We start from the raw sequence: 16,967 nt of genomic DNA on the forward strand, positions 1-16,967 counted from the left end.
AATGTTTTTACTCCATATTCTCTGAACTTCAGTGTGACAAAACAGATACCCTCCAGGCATTTGAAAAGATCTTATGAAGGATTTACACTAAACCAATAGGGGAGGACATCTGTTGGTCTAGGGTCCAGTATCATCAATATGGGGATGATACCCAGCTTTATATCTTGACCCCTGGCCAGCCAAGGGATGTCGTCAACATCCTGTCCCAGTGTCTGGAAGCTGCGCAGGTCTGAATGGGGAGGAACAGACTCAGTCTCAATCCTGCCAAGACCAAGTGGCTTTGGATATTTGGGCCCCCTAGATCTAGGGACTTTCCATCTTTAGTCTTAGATGGAATTTGACTTCTCCATTTAAATCTTGTGTGCACTCTGGGGTTTGTCTTGGTCTGATAGTTCCTACACATGCCCTAGTCACTTCACAGTTGGATTATTACAATGTGCTCCACATGGGGCTGCCCTTGAAGACTACTTAGAAGCTATAGCTGGTCCAGAAGGCAGCAATGCAGGCAATGCCGGGTATGTTTTGGTGTACCCATGTGAGCCCACTGCTTCATGAGCTATAGTGGGCTTCCAGGTGCAGTTCAAGGTGCTGGTTATCGCCTATAAAGCTTTTCATGGCATATGACCAGGTTACTTGAGGGACCATCTATTTCCCATGGTTCCTGTCCAGCACAGTGTGTGCACTTTGGTTCCCATCAATCAAACAATGCCACCTATTGGGACCTGAAACTGTGCCTTCTCTACCGTATTGTGATAATATCCCTCCAGAGATGCATGTGATGATGTTCTACAAATCTTTAAAAATGTGGTTCTACTTCTAGGCCTTGGGTAGAGAGGTTGTGGATCCCCTGCAGGTTGTAGTTTTGGGTATATGGAATGTGATCTGTCATACATAATCTTTTTTTTTCTTATGCTTTCCATCCTTTTTTTTAAAGTATAAGTTGCTGAGAGTAATTCTGGTCTCAGGCAGCCTCTAAATTCAGTCAATCAATCAATCAATCAATCAATCAAAGTCCTGTGCAGATATAGGTTTGGGGGGGGGCAGTGTATGTATTTATAACTTTTGTCCTTGTTTCATTTGTTACATATGATGATCATGAAGTCTCAATCTAAATTAAGTTAAATTATTTATTTCAACTATCTTCTGTGAAAAGGCAGATAGTTCCTTGTAGGGACAGCCATTCCCTTCTGATTCCACCACATCAATATTTTGTCAAGGCCAGAAAATCCTCCTTCGAACAATCACAAAATCTGTCTTTGTTTTCGAAAACCAATCATCATTATCCAACCGGATAAACTTTTTCGTTCCTGCAGGAATTACTCCCATTTCATGTAGCCTTCTATTTAGTTTAAATGTGTTTGTACCAAGGATTTACAGTACATAGAAATGAGACTTAATAAATAAATATATCTCTTGATTTTTTTGCTTCATTTTAGTCATGGAAGCAGAATCCTTGAACAGTTAGTTTCCCAATTTAAGGAAGTTCACAACAGTTAAGCCTGAAACCCTATGGTCACAAACATGGAGATAAGACCCACTGGACTTAATGGGAGTTATTTTTTAATCAGCATGGATAAAATCACACGGTGTCTTTGAGAACGTCTGCCACAGACCATGGAGATCTTCACAGAAGTTTCCATTTATGATTTAATTCTATTTTTCCTATTTATTTTCAGCTTCTTCATTCTTCTCTTCAGCAACTTAATTCGTATTTTTATTATAGCTATTTTCTCTACTTCTCCTGATTTCTCTATAAATTTCTCTTTTCCGTCTTCTTTACTCCTTGGTTTTCTTTTAATGTCTTTTCTCCCCAACCTTTTCTTTCTCTAGGGGATATTCTCCTTCTGAACCCTAGCAGGATCTTGGATAGATGCAAGTTCAGCCTCCGCAGTCCAGTCCTGCCATGGAGCTCCAGTTCATGTCTGTTGGAGCTTGCAGTATATTCACAGGGCCTCAGTCTTACAGGGCTCTCTGCGGAAGTGCACTATGTGGACACGAATCAGAGTAAAGTGGTTCATCTGCAAGAAGGACACGAGGAGGATGCCTGGTGAGTTTTGCTCTTGATCAGGCACTTGGCATTTTCCCCCAGGGGGGCTAGCACTAACCAAGAAACTACTTGCAGTCTGAGCCACAGATAATTTGGGGAAAACCTATGAATTATAGAGCAGGTTGCTTATCTTGAAAGCCTTTTATTCTAGCAGGCAATGCTAAGAACTGGGGCATTAAGAGGATTATTTTTTTTAAAAGTCTCTGAATGGAGGATCACAACTGAACCAAAATTAAGAAATACTCCCAAATCTAGGACACACACCTGAGTTGGCGACTGTAAACCTAATGACGCTTGCTCTTTTACTAAGCATCCAAATCCTTTGGATCTTTAGAATTATTTTTCTCTGAAATGTTATTGGTATTGAAATAACATTATCTAGCTGCTAAGGCCTTTCTTTAGCATATGCTATGAGTACATGGTTGACACACAAGCCAGAATTCTTGAGGAGCAGCTAACGGTGTAATTTACTGTTTTGCATCCTTGATATGGTTCTAATGATTCTTTTAAACACATGTGTGGGAAACTGTTTCATTAGAAGAAAATTCTCTAATCCTGGGATGGACAACCTTTTTTTATTTTCTACTGAGGGGCGTATTCCCACAAAAGTAAACTGTTAAAGACACTTCCAGGGAAGGAATGGTGAACTGAAGATGGCTCTGCTAAAAGCGGAGCCAACAGCCATGGCAGAATGAAGAGCTGGTGAGTAGACTGGCTCTTCATAATTCATCTCCAGAGAAGGAGAGGTCTTGTGTTGCCCACAAGTGCTCCAGACAGTTTCTCCTCATGAGGAGACCACAAGACAGTGGGTTTAGAACTCTGGGAGACGAGGGAATAGCCATCTTGCTCAAACCATGGTTGGCGCCTTTAAAAGGACACTGGTTTCGCATACTTCCTTTTCTAATCACTTTCAGAAATTGCTTGTTAACTGCTTTTCAACTATTAAGAACTCTTGGATTGACAAGTCTGAAAATGCTGGGTGAATTTCCTTCAATCCTTAGTGAAAGAAGTTTTAAATACAAGTTTAAGGGCATCGTTGTTTTTTTAATAAGCAGCAAAAGGGTGATTAAAACTTTGATTTTGGAAAGTTACAAATGGACTAAGGGTCCAGATGGATTTGAAATAAGATTTTGGAATTAATTATAAGTATCCTTCCTGTGAGAAAATGCTTTTGTTTTTAACTCTTTTTAAAATACATGACAGGATGAGACTTTGAAACACTTAGAAGGAACTAAAGATTACAATCAAAGGAGAACACTTAAGTTCGACTTACTAATACAGAATGGAGCAAGATATTTTAACATTGGACATATTGAAGGATATTTTTGAACAATGCAGCTAGAGGTTAATTTTACAAGTGTCTACTTCAATAGATACTGCGTTTCAAAGATGTTATGGAAGAGGAACAAGTTTTACTGGACAAGACTGAGACTGATCTGAAAATGGATTTAATAATGACAGACTACAAGAATGATATGGAAAAAGATGCTACACTGGATATACAAAAGAAACTGGCTGATTTCTTAATAATTTAAAGGGATATACAAATAACAAACCAAGAGAGTGACCTGGATAATTTTCCTATATTGGATTTACAAAAGAGGCTTGTTAAGGCCTTGAAGAATTTTTTGAGAAGGGACAAAGAAAAAATGAAAAGAAATCAAGTTCTAGGACACTATTTGAAGGGACTAAAGATCAAGATTGTTAAAAGTAAAAGGAAGGAATATTAAGTTGGTTTATTTGATCAAGGTTAAAATAGGTATGTTGTTATCTCTGGTAAGCCTTAATGGACTTTTGCTGATACCAGGGCTGAAACAACGAGGCTTTAAGGATTTGTTTATAGATAAGAGATCAGATATAGGAAAAAGATCATTTGTTTTACTTTAAGAGAAGGTAATAAGTTACTAAAATTGTTTATATTTGTTGTGATGAAGGGGGTAGTCATTTCTTTATATATTTATTTTCTTTTTCTTTACTATATTCTTATTTATTCATTTTCTATTTTTCTTTTTTTTTCTGCACTTTCTATTTCTTTATTCTTTTGTTTTAGTTGTATTAATTTTTATCTTTTTAAATGTAATTTTTAATGAAATTACTATTTAAAAAATGATTATAGTGGATGGGACAAAGCCAACATGGGAACAGAAGTGGCAGCCATTCTCTACCTAAAGCCTTTCTGTCTCATTCTTCCTGATACCTTTCTCTCTCTTTTTCTTCCCAAACAGCAGTAGGGGAAGAGATTTAAACTGTTTACTTGCAAATAGCTTTTGAAATTAGGTTAATGTAAATTAGATCAAAAGATGCAGGCTGCTATTCCTGCTATAACCTGAGCCTTGATTCGTGGAAATCCAGCACTACAGGGAATCACCCATCAACAAGCTGCTTTGGTTATGTATTCTGACAAAGGCAGGACTATACATGTCCTCTCAGTGAAGGATTGTGGGCACTTCTAAAGCTTATTGGGGGGAATGAATAAGCCTCCCTTAAGCCCCTGTGATGGACTGGCTAAGGGCTATTCTCCCTTTGTGCATATACTACCACAAATAACAGTCAGAAGGACAGGTGCATGGTATGTATTTAATGTACCATGTAATTTAGCTCTAAGGCAAATAATTTTTCTTTAGTACTTATTCATTTCAAATTCAGGAGTTGTCTTTGATAGAACAAGGAGGATGTGGATTTATTCAGTTTTGATAAACTGTAGGAGATAAAGAAATTGCTAACACTCCAGATATTAAGTAATCCACAAAGAAAACCTAGATCAGCCCAGTAGAGTCTGGTTCCCAATGGGGCAGAGTTAAGCAGACCAAACAGATGGTGCCAAATACGTGAACTTTTTTATCCACCTGTGAGGATTCTTTGCTTTCCAAGGACTGGACACACCACAGTGTTGCAAATCTGTACACAATGCTTTTTTGCAGCACACCCCTTCCTCAACAGGCTATTGCTCTGGGTCAGTTCCACCCATTTGGGACTTGCAAGTTGCTATTGCCACATAAATACGTATTTAATACTCAGTCCTTTATACTTAGTCTTTTAATACTCAGTTCAAACAAAAGTCTCAGAGGCTATAAAGTAGCACACAACCTTTGCCTTTTCCCAAAAGTTCTTGCACTAGTTGGGATGAGGTGCTGCCTCAATGTGATTGTTCCTTTTCTAGTTACCACTGAGCTCCAGGCCAAGCTCCAAGCTCTGCTCTTAAGCAATGTTGCTTTTGAGCACACCAGCTGAGCTCCCAAGCCAAGCTCCAGGCAGGAATCCCACCAGGATATGCTGTTTACCATAGCTTGTAGTCCTGATAGTTGACTGATAGTCCTCTTGCCTGCCTGTAATAGCTGTCAATCTCCAAACGTCGCCTCCTGCTTTCTCACCTGCTTGCCATTTTCCTATCCCCTTTTCTACACACCCACCTTCCCACTCTGTCTCAGCATTTGTTTTTGTAAGCTAAGAGCCTGGGTAGGGTGAGGCTGCCTCTGGATGCATCCTTGAAAACACTGAGATGTGGCTCAATTATTATAGGCAACTGGAACACTGGCTTGGATGCTTGTGAGTAAAGTTGTGAGTTAATGAATGTTTGAAGGAAATGGGGTGAGAAGTCTTTCTGTCTGGCTGCAGCTACTTTTCCCAACTTCATTCCCTCACACCACTCATCTCCCCCAAACTCCAAAGACACTGAATTCATTACAAATATATTCCATCAAAGTTAAATGAAGAAAAAAAGATGTCTGGATTTTTTTTTAAAAGCTCAATTTATCAATTTTCATCAAAGGTTGAAACTTGGTTGGAAACACATGTTCACACACAAAAACCCAAGGCTTTGGCTACCTTGCGTACAAGCTACCTTTTTTACATGATTGCTTGTTATCTCTTGCAACACACAAACACACACATAAGTAACAGATGCACACTGAAAATGAGTGAGTCTTTTACTCTCTCACTCATTGTAGTTTAAAAAAAAGTGAGATGAATATTCTCTACCATTCACACATCACTGCATTGTTGAAAGAGTCAATGTGTTTTTCCCCCCCACACATAGAAAGAGACTCCATGTAGACATACATTCAGGAATACTTAAAAACAAAATATTGGCTCTAGGCATACCCAATGTGCACGATGACTTCTCGTGGATTGCTTTGTGTAGAAACCTAACTATAACTATATCTGAGAGCCACAGAGAGGAGTTATGGAAGCATCTTGTATGCTGCTGGTTGGGGAATTCTGGGAGCTGAAGTGCACACATCTTCAAGTTGCCAAGATTGAGAAACACTGCTCTAGATTCATGCCTAGCTAAACAAGTTAAAGGAAACAATGCTGCAAAACACTTGGACGAAGGGGAGGAAGTAGGACACACTCACTAATCTTTTTGAAGTTAGAATCATGATAAAAGGGATGGGTATAAGTTCAACCTTTTTGCACCATCTTGCACAATGCACCATGATGCATCAGAAAATGTGCTGATTTTTTTCCTTAAAAAAATGATCTAAATGCAGATTTACCTAAACAGACCTCTCCTCCAGAGCTCAGCAATAAATCTTCTGTCTCAGACCCTTAATCCCTACCTCAGGAGGAGGCTTTCTCAGCAGAAAACTCTCAGACACAACTCAGATGGATAAGACTCTTCATTGCAGACAAGAATGAAGCAAACAGATTATCAGCCCTCTGCACTGTAAAGAAGTCAAAGCTTTCGTATAGGTCTGTGCTCCAGAGTTGAAACTCCAGTCTTCTTCCTCCCAACTGACTAATGGATACATGGCAGTTGACTTGGTGGCCATGGGCAGATCAGACATAATGGTTACATTATGGTTCTCTCTAGCTTGGAAACCACCCATTACTATACCTGATCAGAACAAACTATTCCTTCCCTTCCCTTCCTTTCCCTTCCCTTCCTTCCCATAACCATTGCCCAGAGATGTGTTGACCTCCACTTTGAGTTTATACCTATATTTCAGCATGGAGCACTGTTAGCTAATTTAACAAGATGTGTCCTTTTGACATAAAATCAACAATATTGCCATGCTGAGTTTATCTGAATTACTGCTGCAACAATCCATCTTCTACTGAGTATACCCAAGGCTTCATTCTGAATTCCATTAAATAAATTAAATTGGCTCAAAAAGTCCCTTTCTTGGCTCAAGCAGAAAAGGGTCCTTATTGATACCTCTGGAAAGAAACTGCTTTTTTTCAGACCTTGCAGTTTGGGATCTGCCAGAATCTACTACACAAGTGAATGGCTCCAGAGCATTCTGATAGCTCCCACAAGAATCTTATTGAAATTCAAAGCAACCTTACACATTCATTCTGAAAGCCCTGATTAATTTTTAAAAATGTAGAGAAAAATGCACTTGTGGCTGCTTCTAGTACTAACTAGATATAGCCTTGTTTTTAAATTTTATTTTTTTAATTGATTATTACACTGTTGTACTTTTGATGCTATTTGTATTGTGTGGTTTTTTTTACTGTTTTGCTTGTATTACACTTAAATGTAAAAACAATACTCAGAGTTAGTGGCTTTTGTCCATTGTGACACACTGCAGTGCTAGTGACACAATGATCATTCAGAGTTGAAGGCTGAACATGCAGAAAACAACTATTGGTACTGGTATTTCAGTACTGAAAGATCTAATGTAATTATGTAAATTGTTCAAAGGGCAAAAACTGAGCAACATCAAAAATATATAATGAGTATGTACAGTGTGTATGTGTGCATGTATTTATATTTATATTTTCCGTTCAGTCGTGTCAAATTCTTGGAGACTGCCTGGACAAGTCTCTGCAGTTTTCTTGGCAAGGTTTTTCAGAAGTGGTCTGCCATTGCCATTCTTCCTAGGCTGAGGGACAGTGATTGGCCCAAATCACCCAGCTGGCTTCATGCCTAAGGCGGAACTAGAACTCCCGGTCTCTAGCCTGATGCCTTAACAATTAGACCAAACTGGCTCTCATATTTTGGTACTGTACAGTAAAGTCTCGTTATTTGTGGTAGATATGTTCTGTGAAATAATTTCGAATACTGAATTAGCGAACACTGAACCATTGCTCTTAGGGGAAATACAGTGTTAGGTTCCTGCGAGCCCCTGGTCACATTTTCATCAACTGATCAATACATAACCTTGTTTTTATGTGTGTTTCCATTTAAAGGCACCTCTCAACCTTGGCTTGCCCCATGAAAACCAAGGGAGAGGTTGGTGGAACTTTTTTTTTTTTTTGAGAAGAGGAAGACATCAATGAGGGTGCCATGTTAACATCTGGCAGTTCTACCTCAGGAGTTTGGCTCTCATGACTTATTGATGGCACTGGCAATTTTTCCTCCCAAGCTGGCTTGGAAAACTGTGTCAGCCTTGTCTGCCGGACTTTTCCTCTCAAATCTTTAAGTGTCTCAGCATAAGGGGTGAATGCAGCGATGATTAGACACTTAAATCTGAGGCTACGTTCAAGCATGGGATCACATTCTTCCATGTCATTTAAATGTTTTTCCAAGGCAGAATTCCATTCCAATATTTTGGCCACTGTAAGAGGGACAATTCTTGGAGGCTTAGGCTGACTTTCATTACCATCCCCATCATCGCTGACTCTGATGCCTTGTTTTGCCATCTCGTCCAGGTCTTCATTGGTGGATTCTACTACCTCCTCTGCCAAAATTTCCTCCACATCTTCTTCCTTCATGTCATTGAATCCTTCCCCACTGATTTGTCATGCAATACTCATTATGCTTTTGACACTGTTCTTCGTATTTTCTGTCACACCTTCAAAGCCTTTAAAATTTTTCACACAGTGCAGCCAAACATTTTTCCAACAGATATTGATAGTAGCCTGCATGATGCTATCCCAGGCTGGGCCAGCATAATCAATAACATTGCATATAGCGACTGACTTCCAGTAGTCGATCATGGTGATTTCCTTGTTGGCGTCAAGAGACTCGCAAGCCTTTCTATAAAGCTCCCTTGTATAGTGTGCCTTGAAAGCTTTTATTATGCCCTGATTGAGAGGTTGGATGAGAGACATAGTGTTTGGTGGTATAAAATGACATCTTCTTTGAGGTGGACATTTTCAAGTTCCTCACGGCAATTCCAAAATTAATAAAACCTTGAAGGCAAGGTTTTTGCCCTGAAGATAGCGTTCAGCTTCTGGGCTGAAGCAGTTGTGGAATCAATCAGAGATTATTTCAGATGTCATCCATGCTTTTTTGTTCCACCTCCAGTGGACTGGCATACGGTTCAGATTTTTCCCTTTGCATGCTGATGAGTTTGGGGCTCTGTACACCATTAGGGATTTGCACTTAAAGTCGGCCTTGGCACTGGTGCACAATAGCAAGATTGCACAATCTTTGCATGATTTAAAGCCAGGAGCTTTGGGGGCCATTTGCATTATATAGGTTTGTTTTGCCAACATCCTTGGAAAACAAGCTGGTCTCATCAGCACAGAAAACCTGTTCTTCCGCATAACCCTTTTCCTACATAGCACTTACCACGTATTCTTTAAATTCTCCTGCAGCATCCTGATCAGCAGAACCTGTCTCACGTGCAAGTTTAACATTTTGTATGCTGTATCACCTTTTGAAATGTGCAAGCCAGCCAGCACTTGCTGAGAAGAGTTTAACATTTTCCTGACCCTGGGTAATGTGACCAAAAATTTCTTTGGCTTTCAGCCTCACAGCAATGCTGTCCACTATGCTTTTTTCATTTGTCGTCAGCTCACAAATCCACAAATTTAGCTGCTTTTCCATCTTTTCCATAGATTCATCACACACCATAGATGTTATTTTGGTGTTTTCCAAAGAGGCCTCACATACAGATGGGCGAATTTCGTCTTCCTTTTTCTGGATTCATTAACATTGAACTCATGGCCAGCAGCGCTATAACTCTTGCCTGAACAAACCTTATCTAGCACACGTATTTTCTCTGTAAGGCACATCACAGACTTCTTGTGCTTTGGAACACTAGGCTTGGGGGCCATTTTAACCAGCAGGATCACCAGCATGAGAGAAAACATGCACAGAGCAGGGACTCAAAATTTTCACGTGACTGTGAATAACCACAAATGCGTCGCAAGTATTGGTTTTGGGGTTCCAAATTAATTTTAGCGGGTAGGCAAATTTAGCAACTAAGCAAAACCGCCCAGAGTTGCTTGCCGGGATGGGCAGTGAAGAAATGTGAAAAATAAATAAATAAATAAATAAATTCACAAGTACAGAACCTGCAAATAATGAGGATTGCCTGTATATAGTACCTACGGTTTGCTTTTTAAGCTTCTCCTGTTGAAACTTGAGCAATACAACAAAATGTAATTCGATGTCCTTTCCTTGATGAAAAAATCTGATCTCGCTGTACCTTCGGAGAACGAAAGCCTGGGGCAGCTGCACTTTTTTTGGATTTTCCTTTCACTCCCACGAGTGAAGATGCAGCATTGGATACTACCCTTTGATATTCAGTTGTGCTGCTCAGAGATAAATGAATACTAACCTTTCCAAGAAACTGAGATACAAGCTGGCCATTCCTTCCTACAGGCTGAACTCCTGATTTCTAATACCTCCAGCTACAGGATTTCACCTTCCCATCTATCTTCTGATCCCTAAATCTCTTGGAAATTCATGCTGTGGCTGCCAGAGAGACTGGGCACCTCTCTCGTGCCATTATTTTTTCAGGGGCATGTGTGTTCACTAGGCTTTCCAGTGTTCCAATATTCCAGTTGGTTGGAGCATACAAGGGATGGGAGATGAAGGAGCAGGGAGTGCCTGGAGTGCTCTGCCACATGTTCAAGTAGGCAGTTGGTGGTTGGTTTTCTTACTGGTAAGGAGTGGGGGTGCTGGTAGGAGAAAGACTGGCAGGGAAGCCACCAATCACTACCGTAAAACTACTCTGCATTAGAAGGCAATAACACCACTGGCCTCATTCAGTGACATTAGTATGTGCTGTAATTCTAGTGAAGAAACATCCTAGAATTTCTAGCTCAACTGTCTATGCCAGTTGGGAATTCTGAAAGTTATATCCAACACATTGGAGGGCACTAGATGAGGGAAATTGCTTCAGATGATTGGAGAGCTGTCTGGTTTCTTTTTGTTTTCTCACTTCTCCCTTATAACTTCATTCTTGATCTTAATAAAAATTGCACACCTAAAAAAACCATTACTGTATTCCGCACTGCAGATTACAAGAGGGAAGAAAATATTAATGTGATGTTGAGCTATATTCTTAGAATGTGGAATTTGTCACCTCATGACGAGTTTTGGCTTTATCGAGCCTGGGGCATGACAAAGAAGATAATTTTAATAAATGGAAAGAAACTTACTCTCCTGATTTTAAGGACTGGATCCAGGATAGGAGTATGTTATCTAACTTTGAAAATACTGTGGTCTAAAAATGAGAAGATGAAGCAATATGTTTTAACATGGTCTATATTTAATGATAAGCTTAAGAATTGTATTAATTTTATATCACCATCAATAGTTATTCAGTCTCTCCTTTTTTTCTATACATTTCCTCCCTCCCTCCCTCCCTCCCCATTTAGTTTATTTTAATCACCATAATATATCTAGGTGTTTTTCTTCAGTGTACCGCTATTCATCTTTTTTTTTTCCTGCTGGTCCTGTGGTTTCCTGTTTTCACTACTAAAAATAAGTAGGAACAAATTAAAAACAAAGTAATTAAATCAGTTTTAATTAATGCTTGCTTTATTTGATAGGGTCTCACAATGTGTGCTACTATAATTAGTCAAGCAAAATAAAAGTAGCGAGTCCCATGTACTTGATAAAACCTGACAATATAGTTTGGTGGCATAACAGTTTGTAAGCTGTATGCAAGGGCATCTCACGTTCAGATCACAGTGAGACATCATTACTAACATGTAAACTTTTTCTACATAATTGACCAAAGCTGCACAGTTGTTGTAAAAATATGAAATACTTTGGATACACTTATATTCTTTATAAATATACCCATTTATTAACATGACAACTGTTTTGATTTTCAGGGTGAAATGGAAAGTTCTTATAGGCTCAGTTGGACAAATGGAAAGGCCTTTTGAGATCACTTTGCTGTATTCAAGTTGTGAGGAAAAGAATTCTGGATTTTTGGCATTCGGCTCATTGCAACTTCAAAACTGCCTTCATGGTATGTCTTAATATAGTAATTCAACTTTGAAAAAACTGTTCTTCATGATCATTGGACAAGATAAATCTTAGGCTGACAATGTTTCTAGCATGAGACTCAGCAACAAGCTGTGAAATAAATGACTTTAAAAACAATGATTATAAATTTGAGTTTTATTGTTTTATGTCTTAACCAGAGTAAGCAAACTGTGGCCTTCAAGCCACATATGGCCCCTTAACCCTATTTTGAGGCCTCCAGAAGCACCCCCAGGATTATGCAGCCCACACTGCTGAAAATTAGTAGCACAATTCCCACCAGTTTCCAATGGAAAATTAAACCAAGTGTGCTAAGCCTTCATGGAAGGGACGGAGGGAGGGAGGGATTTTTTCCCCCTAAACCTGAAAATTGGGCCCACTCCCTTTACTACTTACAACTTCAGATGACCTTGGCCTAATGGTTGCATATATCCAATGCAATTCAGTTTGGGTTTCAATCCATTGCACAACTGGTGCAGATCCAGAGGATGACAAAAACATTTTTAAAAAATCTTAATGTTTACTTGTCTTGAATGTGAGTGTGCCTGGTATTATTATGGCTATTACAGAACAATTTGTTAGAGATGAAATTCTGAAACCATGCACAAAAGATACATCTTATCTGTGATTTGTTTTACCAGCTACACAGCTATTTACTCATGAACGTATTAAATGCAATTTCTTCCTGTGGGTGTGCCTAATTCGCAGACTTCCCCCAGACTGATAGTCATCCTAGAAGGCTTGCAACCACAGATTCCAGGACAGCTGTGGTACTTTTTTAAAGTGCATATACTAAATTAGAAAAACCCTGAATAACAAACAAACAAACAAACCAGCTACTAGGATTCAAGTCCTGTATAAAGCAGGCCAAAGTTGCAAATCCTACATCTCTTTCTCCTTCCCTTTTGTTGTAAGGACTGAAAGCTGCTTGTTTTCAGAGTAAGGAGTGATTGGCACATCCACGCTTTGTTATTGTAATGGACCAGTCTGGCTTCAAGCTCTTTGCTTCTGACCTTGCCAGCTCTTGTTCTCATGCTATCCTTACATACCTAGGAATATTGCTTTCAAGGTAGCAGTGCTGAGTATGTCTCATTCCCTTGCTCTTTGGAATCCTCGTTCACTGCCATATGAACATGGAGGAAAGTTGATCATAGCTGTTCTTCATTAGCATGGTGCCAAAATGGTCTTCTACATTTTAACTATTTTCATTCACTTTGATAAGGGAATTCTGATTTTTTTTTAAAGAACATTTTGGAAAAAAATGATTTTTTCAAACTTTCATTGAAATTCCCATAAATGTGGTGTGCTGTTATAGTCCTCTGAAACCAAGCGCCATCAAAAGAGATTCTGATGAAATTCTAAATCATCTTGGGAGAGCCCTTGCTCTGGAAAAGAAAACCTTGGGTGTTTGTAGGATGGATTTTGACATAGTATTAGTTTTGATCAAGGTTAGCTTTCCCCAAACTGGAAATCTCCAGGTGCTGACTGGGAATTCTAAAAATTGGACCGGAAAGTATTTTAATATTTTAAGGCTAATGTGTATATCTTTACTGAACTGTATCTTGTACTGGTCAGTGACCATAATAAAATTGAACTGAACTGAACTGAACCCTCTAACCCATATCAAGTCAGAGAAGGCTGACTTAGGTGTTGAGATTTTTGTTTGTTTGTTTGTTTTCCCTTCAGATAAAGCTCTTTTCAGCTATGATAAGGCATCCCCTACCCCCTGCCCACATGAAGGATGTGTCAGCCACCTTGAGGTCTGCAGTTTCAGTTCTGATTGTCCAGCCAAAGAAGAAGATGAACCCTTTTGTGGTAAATATGAATCTACCTGCCTCTTTCTTTCAGGGAGCTCTTACTTGTAAGAAATAAAATATTATTGTAAGAAATAAATTATTAAGCCCAAACTTTTGTTCTTTATCAATCCTTCAAAAGCTTCAGCAAGAAAGGGACAGAAATTACTGATTGTTCCCTCAGCCTGCCAGGTGTATAAGTTCACAAACAGCTATTCTTTCCAGTGCCAGCAATATTTCCTAGGTCAGAAAATACCCTGCTTCTTGGGTCTTGACGCTTTGACGGATACTGGTTCCTGGGCAGCTGAAATTTTTCAATGTATATATTTAATATTAAAAATAGTAAGAAGAAAAATATTAAATAATCCTCTTGTTAGAAATGTAAACTCTCTGTACTGCTGAGTTTCTGCACAAAATTAACCACAGTACAGTTCACAATGTACTGTACTGATTTTGTTGTTGTTGTTCCTTATTAAAATCACTCTTACTGCTTTTTTCCAAATAGACAGTCTAACAGAGGGGGCACATTGTTCTTTTGAGGAAGGTGCCTGTGGCTGGACAATGGATGGAAATGTAAATTCTTCCTGGTCTATTAGTGGTTTTTCAAGGATGCATGAAAACCTGTTTGGAGGATCTGCCTTACAAGCCACTGGAGGTATATTCCTTATTCTACATCTTCCATTTTAGCTGGAAGGGCATCTCCATTTTGGATTTTTTTGTTTGTTTGTTTAGTGGAACGTTGAGTAACTTGTATGCTTCTGGGCTACATCTGTTGTAGAGGGACATTCATAGTGCTGCCTTGAGAGTATACAGCTGTGAAGGGAGACATACACAGTCTCATTATGTGTGAAATCACAACATGGCCTGAGAGGAAATATGAAGTAGCTTGTGTTTTTCAGGAGAATATTATACTGTAAGACAGTCTATAAAATCTGTTTGGAAACTGAAGTTATAAAATCTGTAAGCAACTGATATTAAAGTTGGATTCTTAGCCATGGATTAGTAGGTGAAGATCCATATGAAAAACTGTTACTTTGAAACACATTAGGAGCCTGCAAGGCTTCCTTAGGAATCATTGTAAAGAACGAAATGGTAGTGATGGAGAGTGGGAATGCTCCCAACCCAAAGGATTTTCCACCCTTATTTCTAAGCCCTTTGGGAGAATTGCTTCACCTTTGTTAAGAGTTGCTGTAGACTTAATGTTAGGTCTCTTTTGAAAGGCAGCCAAGGGAAATGGACCTCTATGGTTTCTTCCCTTGTTCTGATCAGGACTTTTCCCCCAAATGCTTTATCTGGAAGAGAATTTGTGCAGTTCAAGTCCCATCAGGAAGTCCACAGGGATGGGATTGCTCCATTCCCTTTTCCTCAACCTTTTTAACAAGACCATGTTTTTCTACATATCTGCAAGGTTCCCTGAGTATGTAGCAACCCTTCTCTTAGCCTGTTTGGCTTGCCTGACTAGGGAACCAGAGCAGTCCAACAAGGAAAGAGTATAGCAATTAGTTTTTTTTAGCTTAGAGCAAAAGCAGGTAAGGGGAAACTGGAATATATAAAATCATGCATGATATGGAAATATGTATCAAGATAAGTTTTTCTCCTGCTTCCAGATGTTAAATTCTGACCTCATCCATCAGAAATAAATGTGTGAATGCATCTGTTTGGCCATGTACAATATAGAATGTTGGGTTAGATGGGACATAGACCTGAACCTCCAGAACACGCTTCTTGTGCTTTTATGACACTGTTTGTAATAGCCAAGCAAAGAGCCATGGAAAAGATTAAACTAACATTAAAATTTCCAAAATATCATAGCATAATACCCTAGGCTAAGCATTTTATGGTACATGTTTGTTCTAATGTATTGTGAATTCTACTATAGCATAATCCCAAATGCACCACTGAAATCTGGTTCCAACTTTCCCACCCACCCCCAGGTCATTTTCTGTATCTGCATGTCAATAGTGAACACACAGATGGTCTTGCCCGAACATACAGCACTGGCCTCCCAGCCTTTCTTTCCAATGGATCCTATAAGGTACTTTTACCTCTTCCTTAGGCAATTAAACTTCACTTCGTGGAGTTTTTAGTGTGATTCTAGTGATATGCAGGCTATTTGTCTTGTCTTTTTTCATACTTTGTTCATTTAAAATGGTCAAGAGTAAAAAATGATTCTGCACAAAAGATCTGTAATAACAATTTTAAGCCTAACAAGAACCATTGTACATGCCATATAAACAGGGCATATAATCAGCTCCAATCCAATTTGGAATCTGATCCAATTCAGCAGTCCAAGTTGATTTTAAAAAACAAGCATATCATTCTGTCTCACAGTTGGATTCAGTTTTCTGATTTGATAAGAAAAATCAAACTGATTTTGAGATTTGATTGAACTTCTCACAACTTAAAGAGCAAGACTGTCTTGAGGATACTGGAGAATATAGCAGGAAATGTTCCCTTGGTCCCATCCCAACCCAACCATCAGTGCACAAGGAAAGAATGATAACATGCATTGATTCCATCTCAACTAGACCAAAAGTCTGGGTGAAGTGCAAGCTTATTTTAGCAGTCTCAATACATCAGCAAAAATATAGGAAAGGTGACCCTTGCCTGCTAAAGGTAGCATGCTATCAACATTTTACCTAAAAGACTTATATGGCCACCCATCTTTTGTGCATATCCCTGGGCAGCTCACAAAACAACAGTAAAATCTTACAAAACCCATAAAACCATAACAAAAACTCCCAGTGCCCTACTCTTCCAAACATCAACACTCAAATTTGCTGGGTTCCAGATCCACCCTACCCCAATGCTTGCAAGAAGAGGCCTTTCAGAAGGCTAGGAGGCCTTTCAGGAGGCTAGGAGGCTAGGATCTCAGCAGGAAAGGTGCTATAAGAAGGTACACTTCCTGGATCCCACCAGATGACAACATTTAAGGGAAGGGTCCTGAATTGCACCCACCCTATGTAACAGGGTGGAATGGGCAGATATCCTCAGGGTTAGGACAATAGCT

The 16,967-nt window shown here is 39.2% G+C and overlaps 1 protein-coding gene across 1 annotated transcript in view; it reads left to right on the forward strand.

Moving 5' to 3' along the window:
- The window catches only part of LTK (leukocyte receptor tyrosine kinase), an 81,740-nt gene that overhangs the window by 6,041 nt on the left and 58,732 nt on the right, over positions 1–16,967 (forward strand). The window contains exons 4-8 of the mRNA XM_063288714.1: positions 1,831–2,047; positions 12,011–12,150; positions 13,851–13,979; positions 14,463–14,612; positions 15,892–15,992. Coding sequence (XP_063144784.1) covers positions 1,831–2,047; positions 12,011–12,150; positions 13,851–13,979; positions 14,463–14,612; positions 15,892–15,992 — 737 coding nt within the window. The remainder of the gene's footprint in view (positions 1–1,830; positions 2,048–12,010; positions 12,151–13,850; positions 13,980–14,462; positions 14,613–15,891; positions 15,993–16,967) is intronic.

Source organism: Candoia aspera, chromosome 1 (genome assembly GCF_035149785.1).
Source record: "Candoia aspera isolate rCanAsp1 chromosome 1, rCanAsp1.hap2, whole genome shotgun sequence".
NCBI classification, from domain to species: Eukaryota; Metazoa; Chordata; class Lepidosauria; order Squamata; family Boidae; genus Candoia; species Candoia aspera.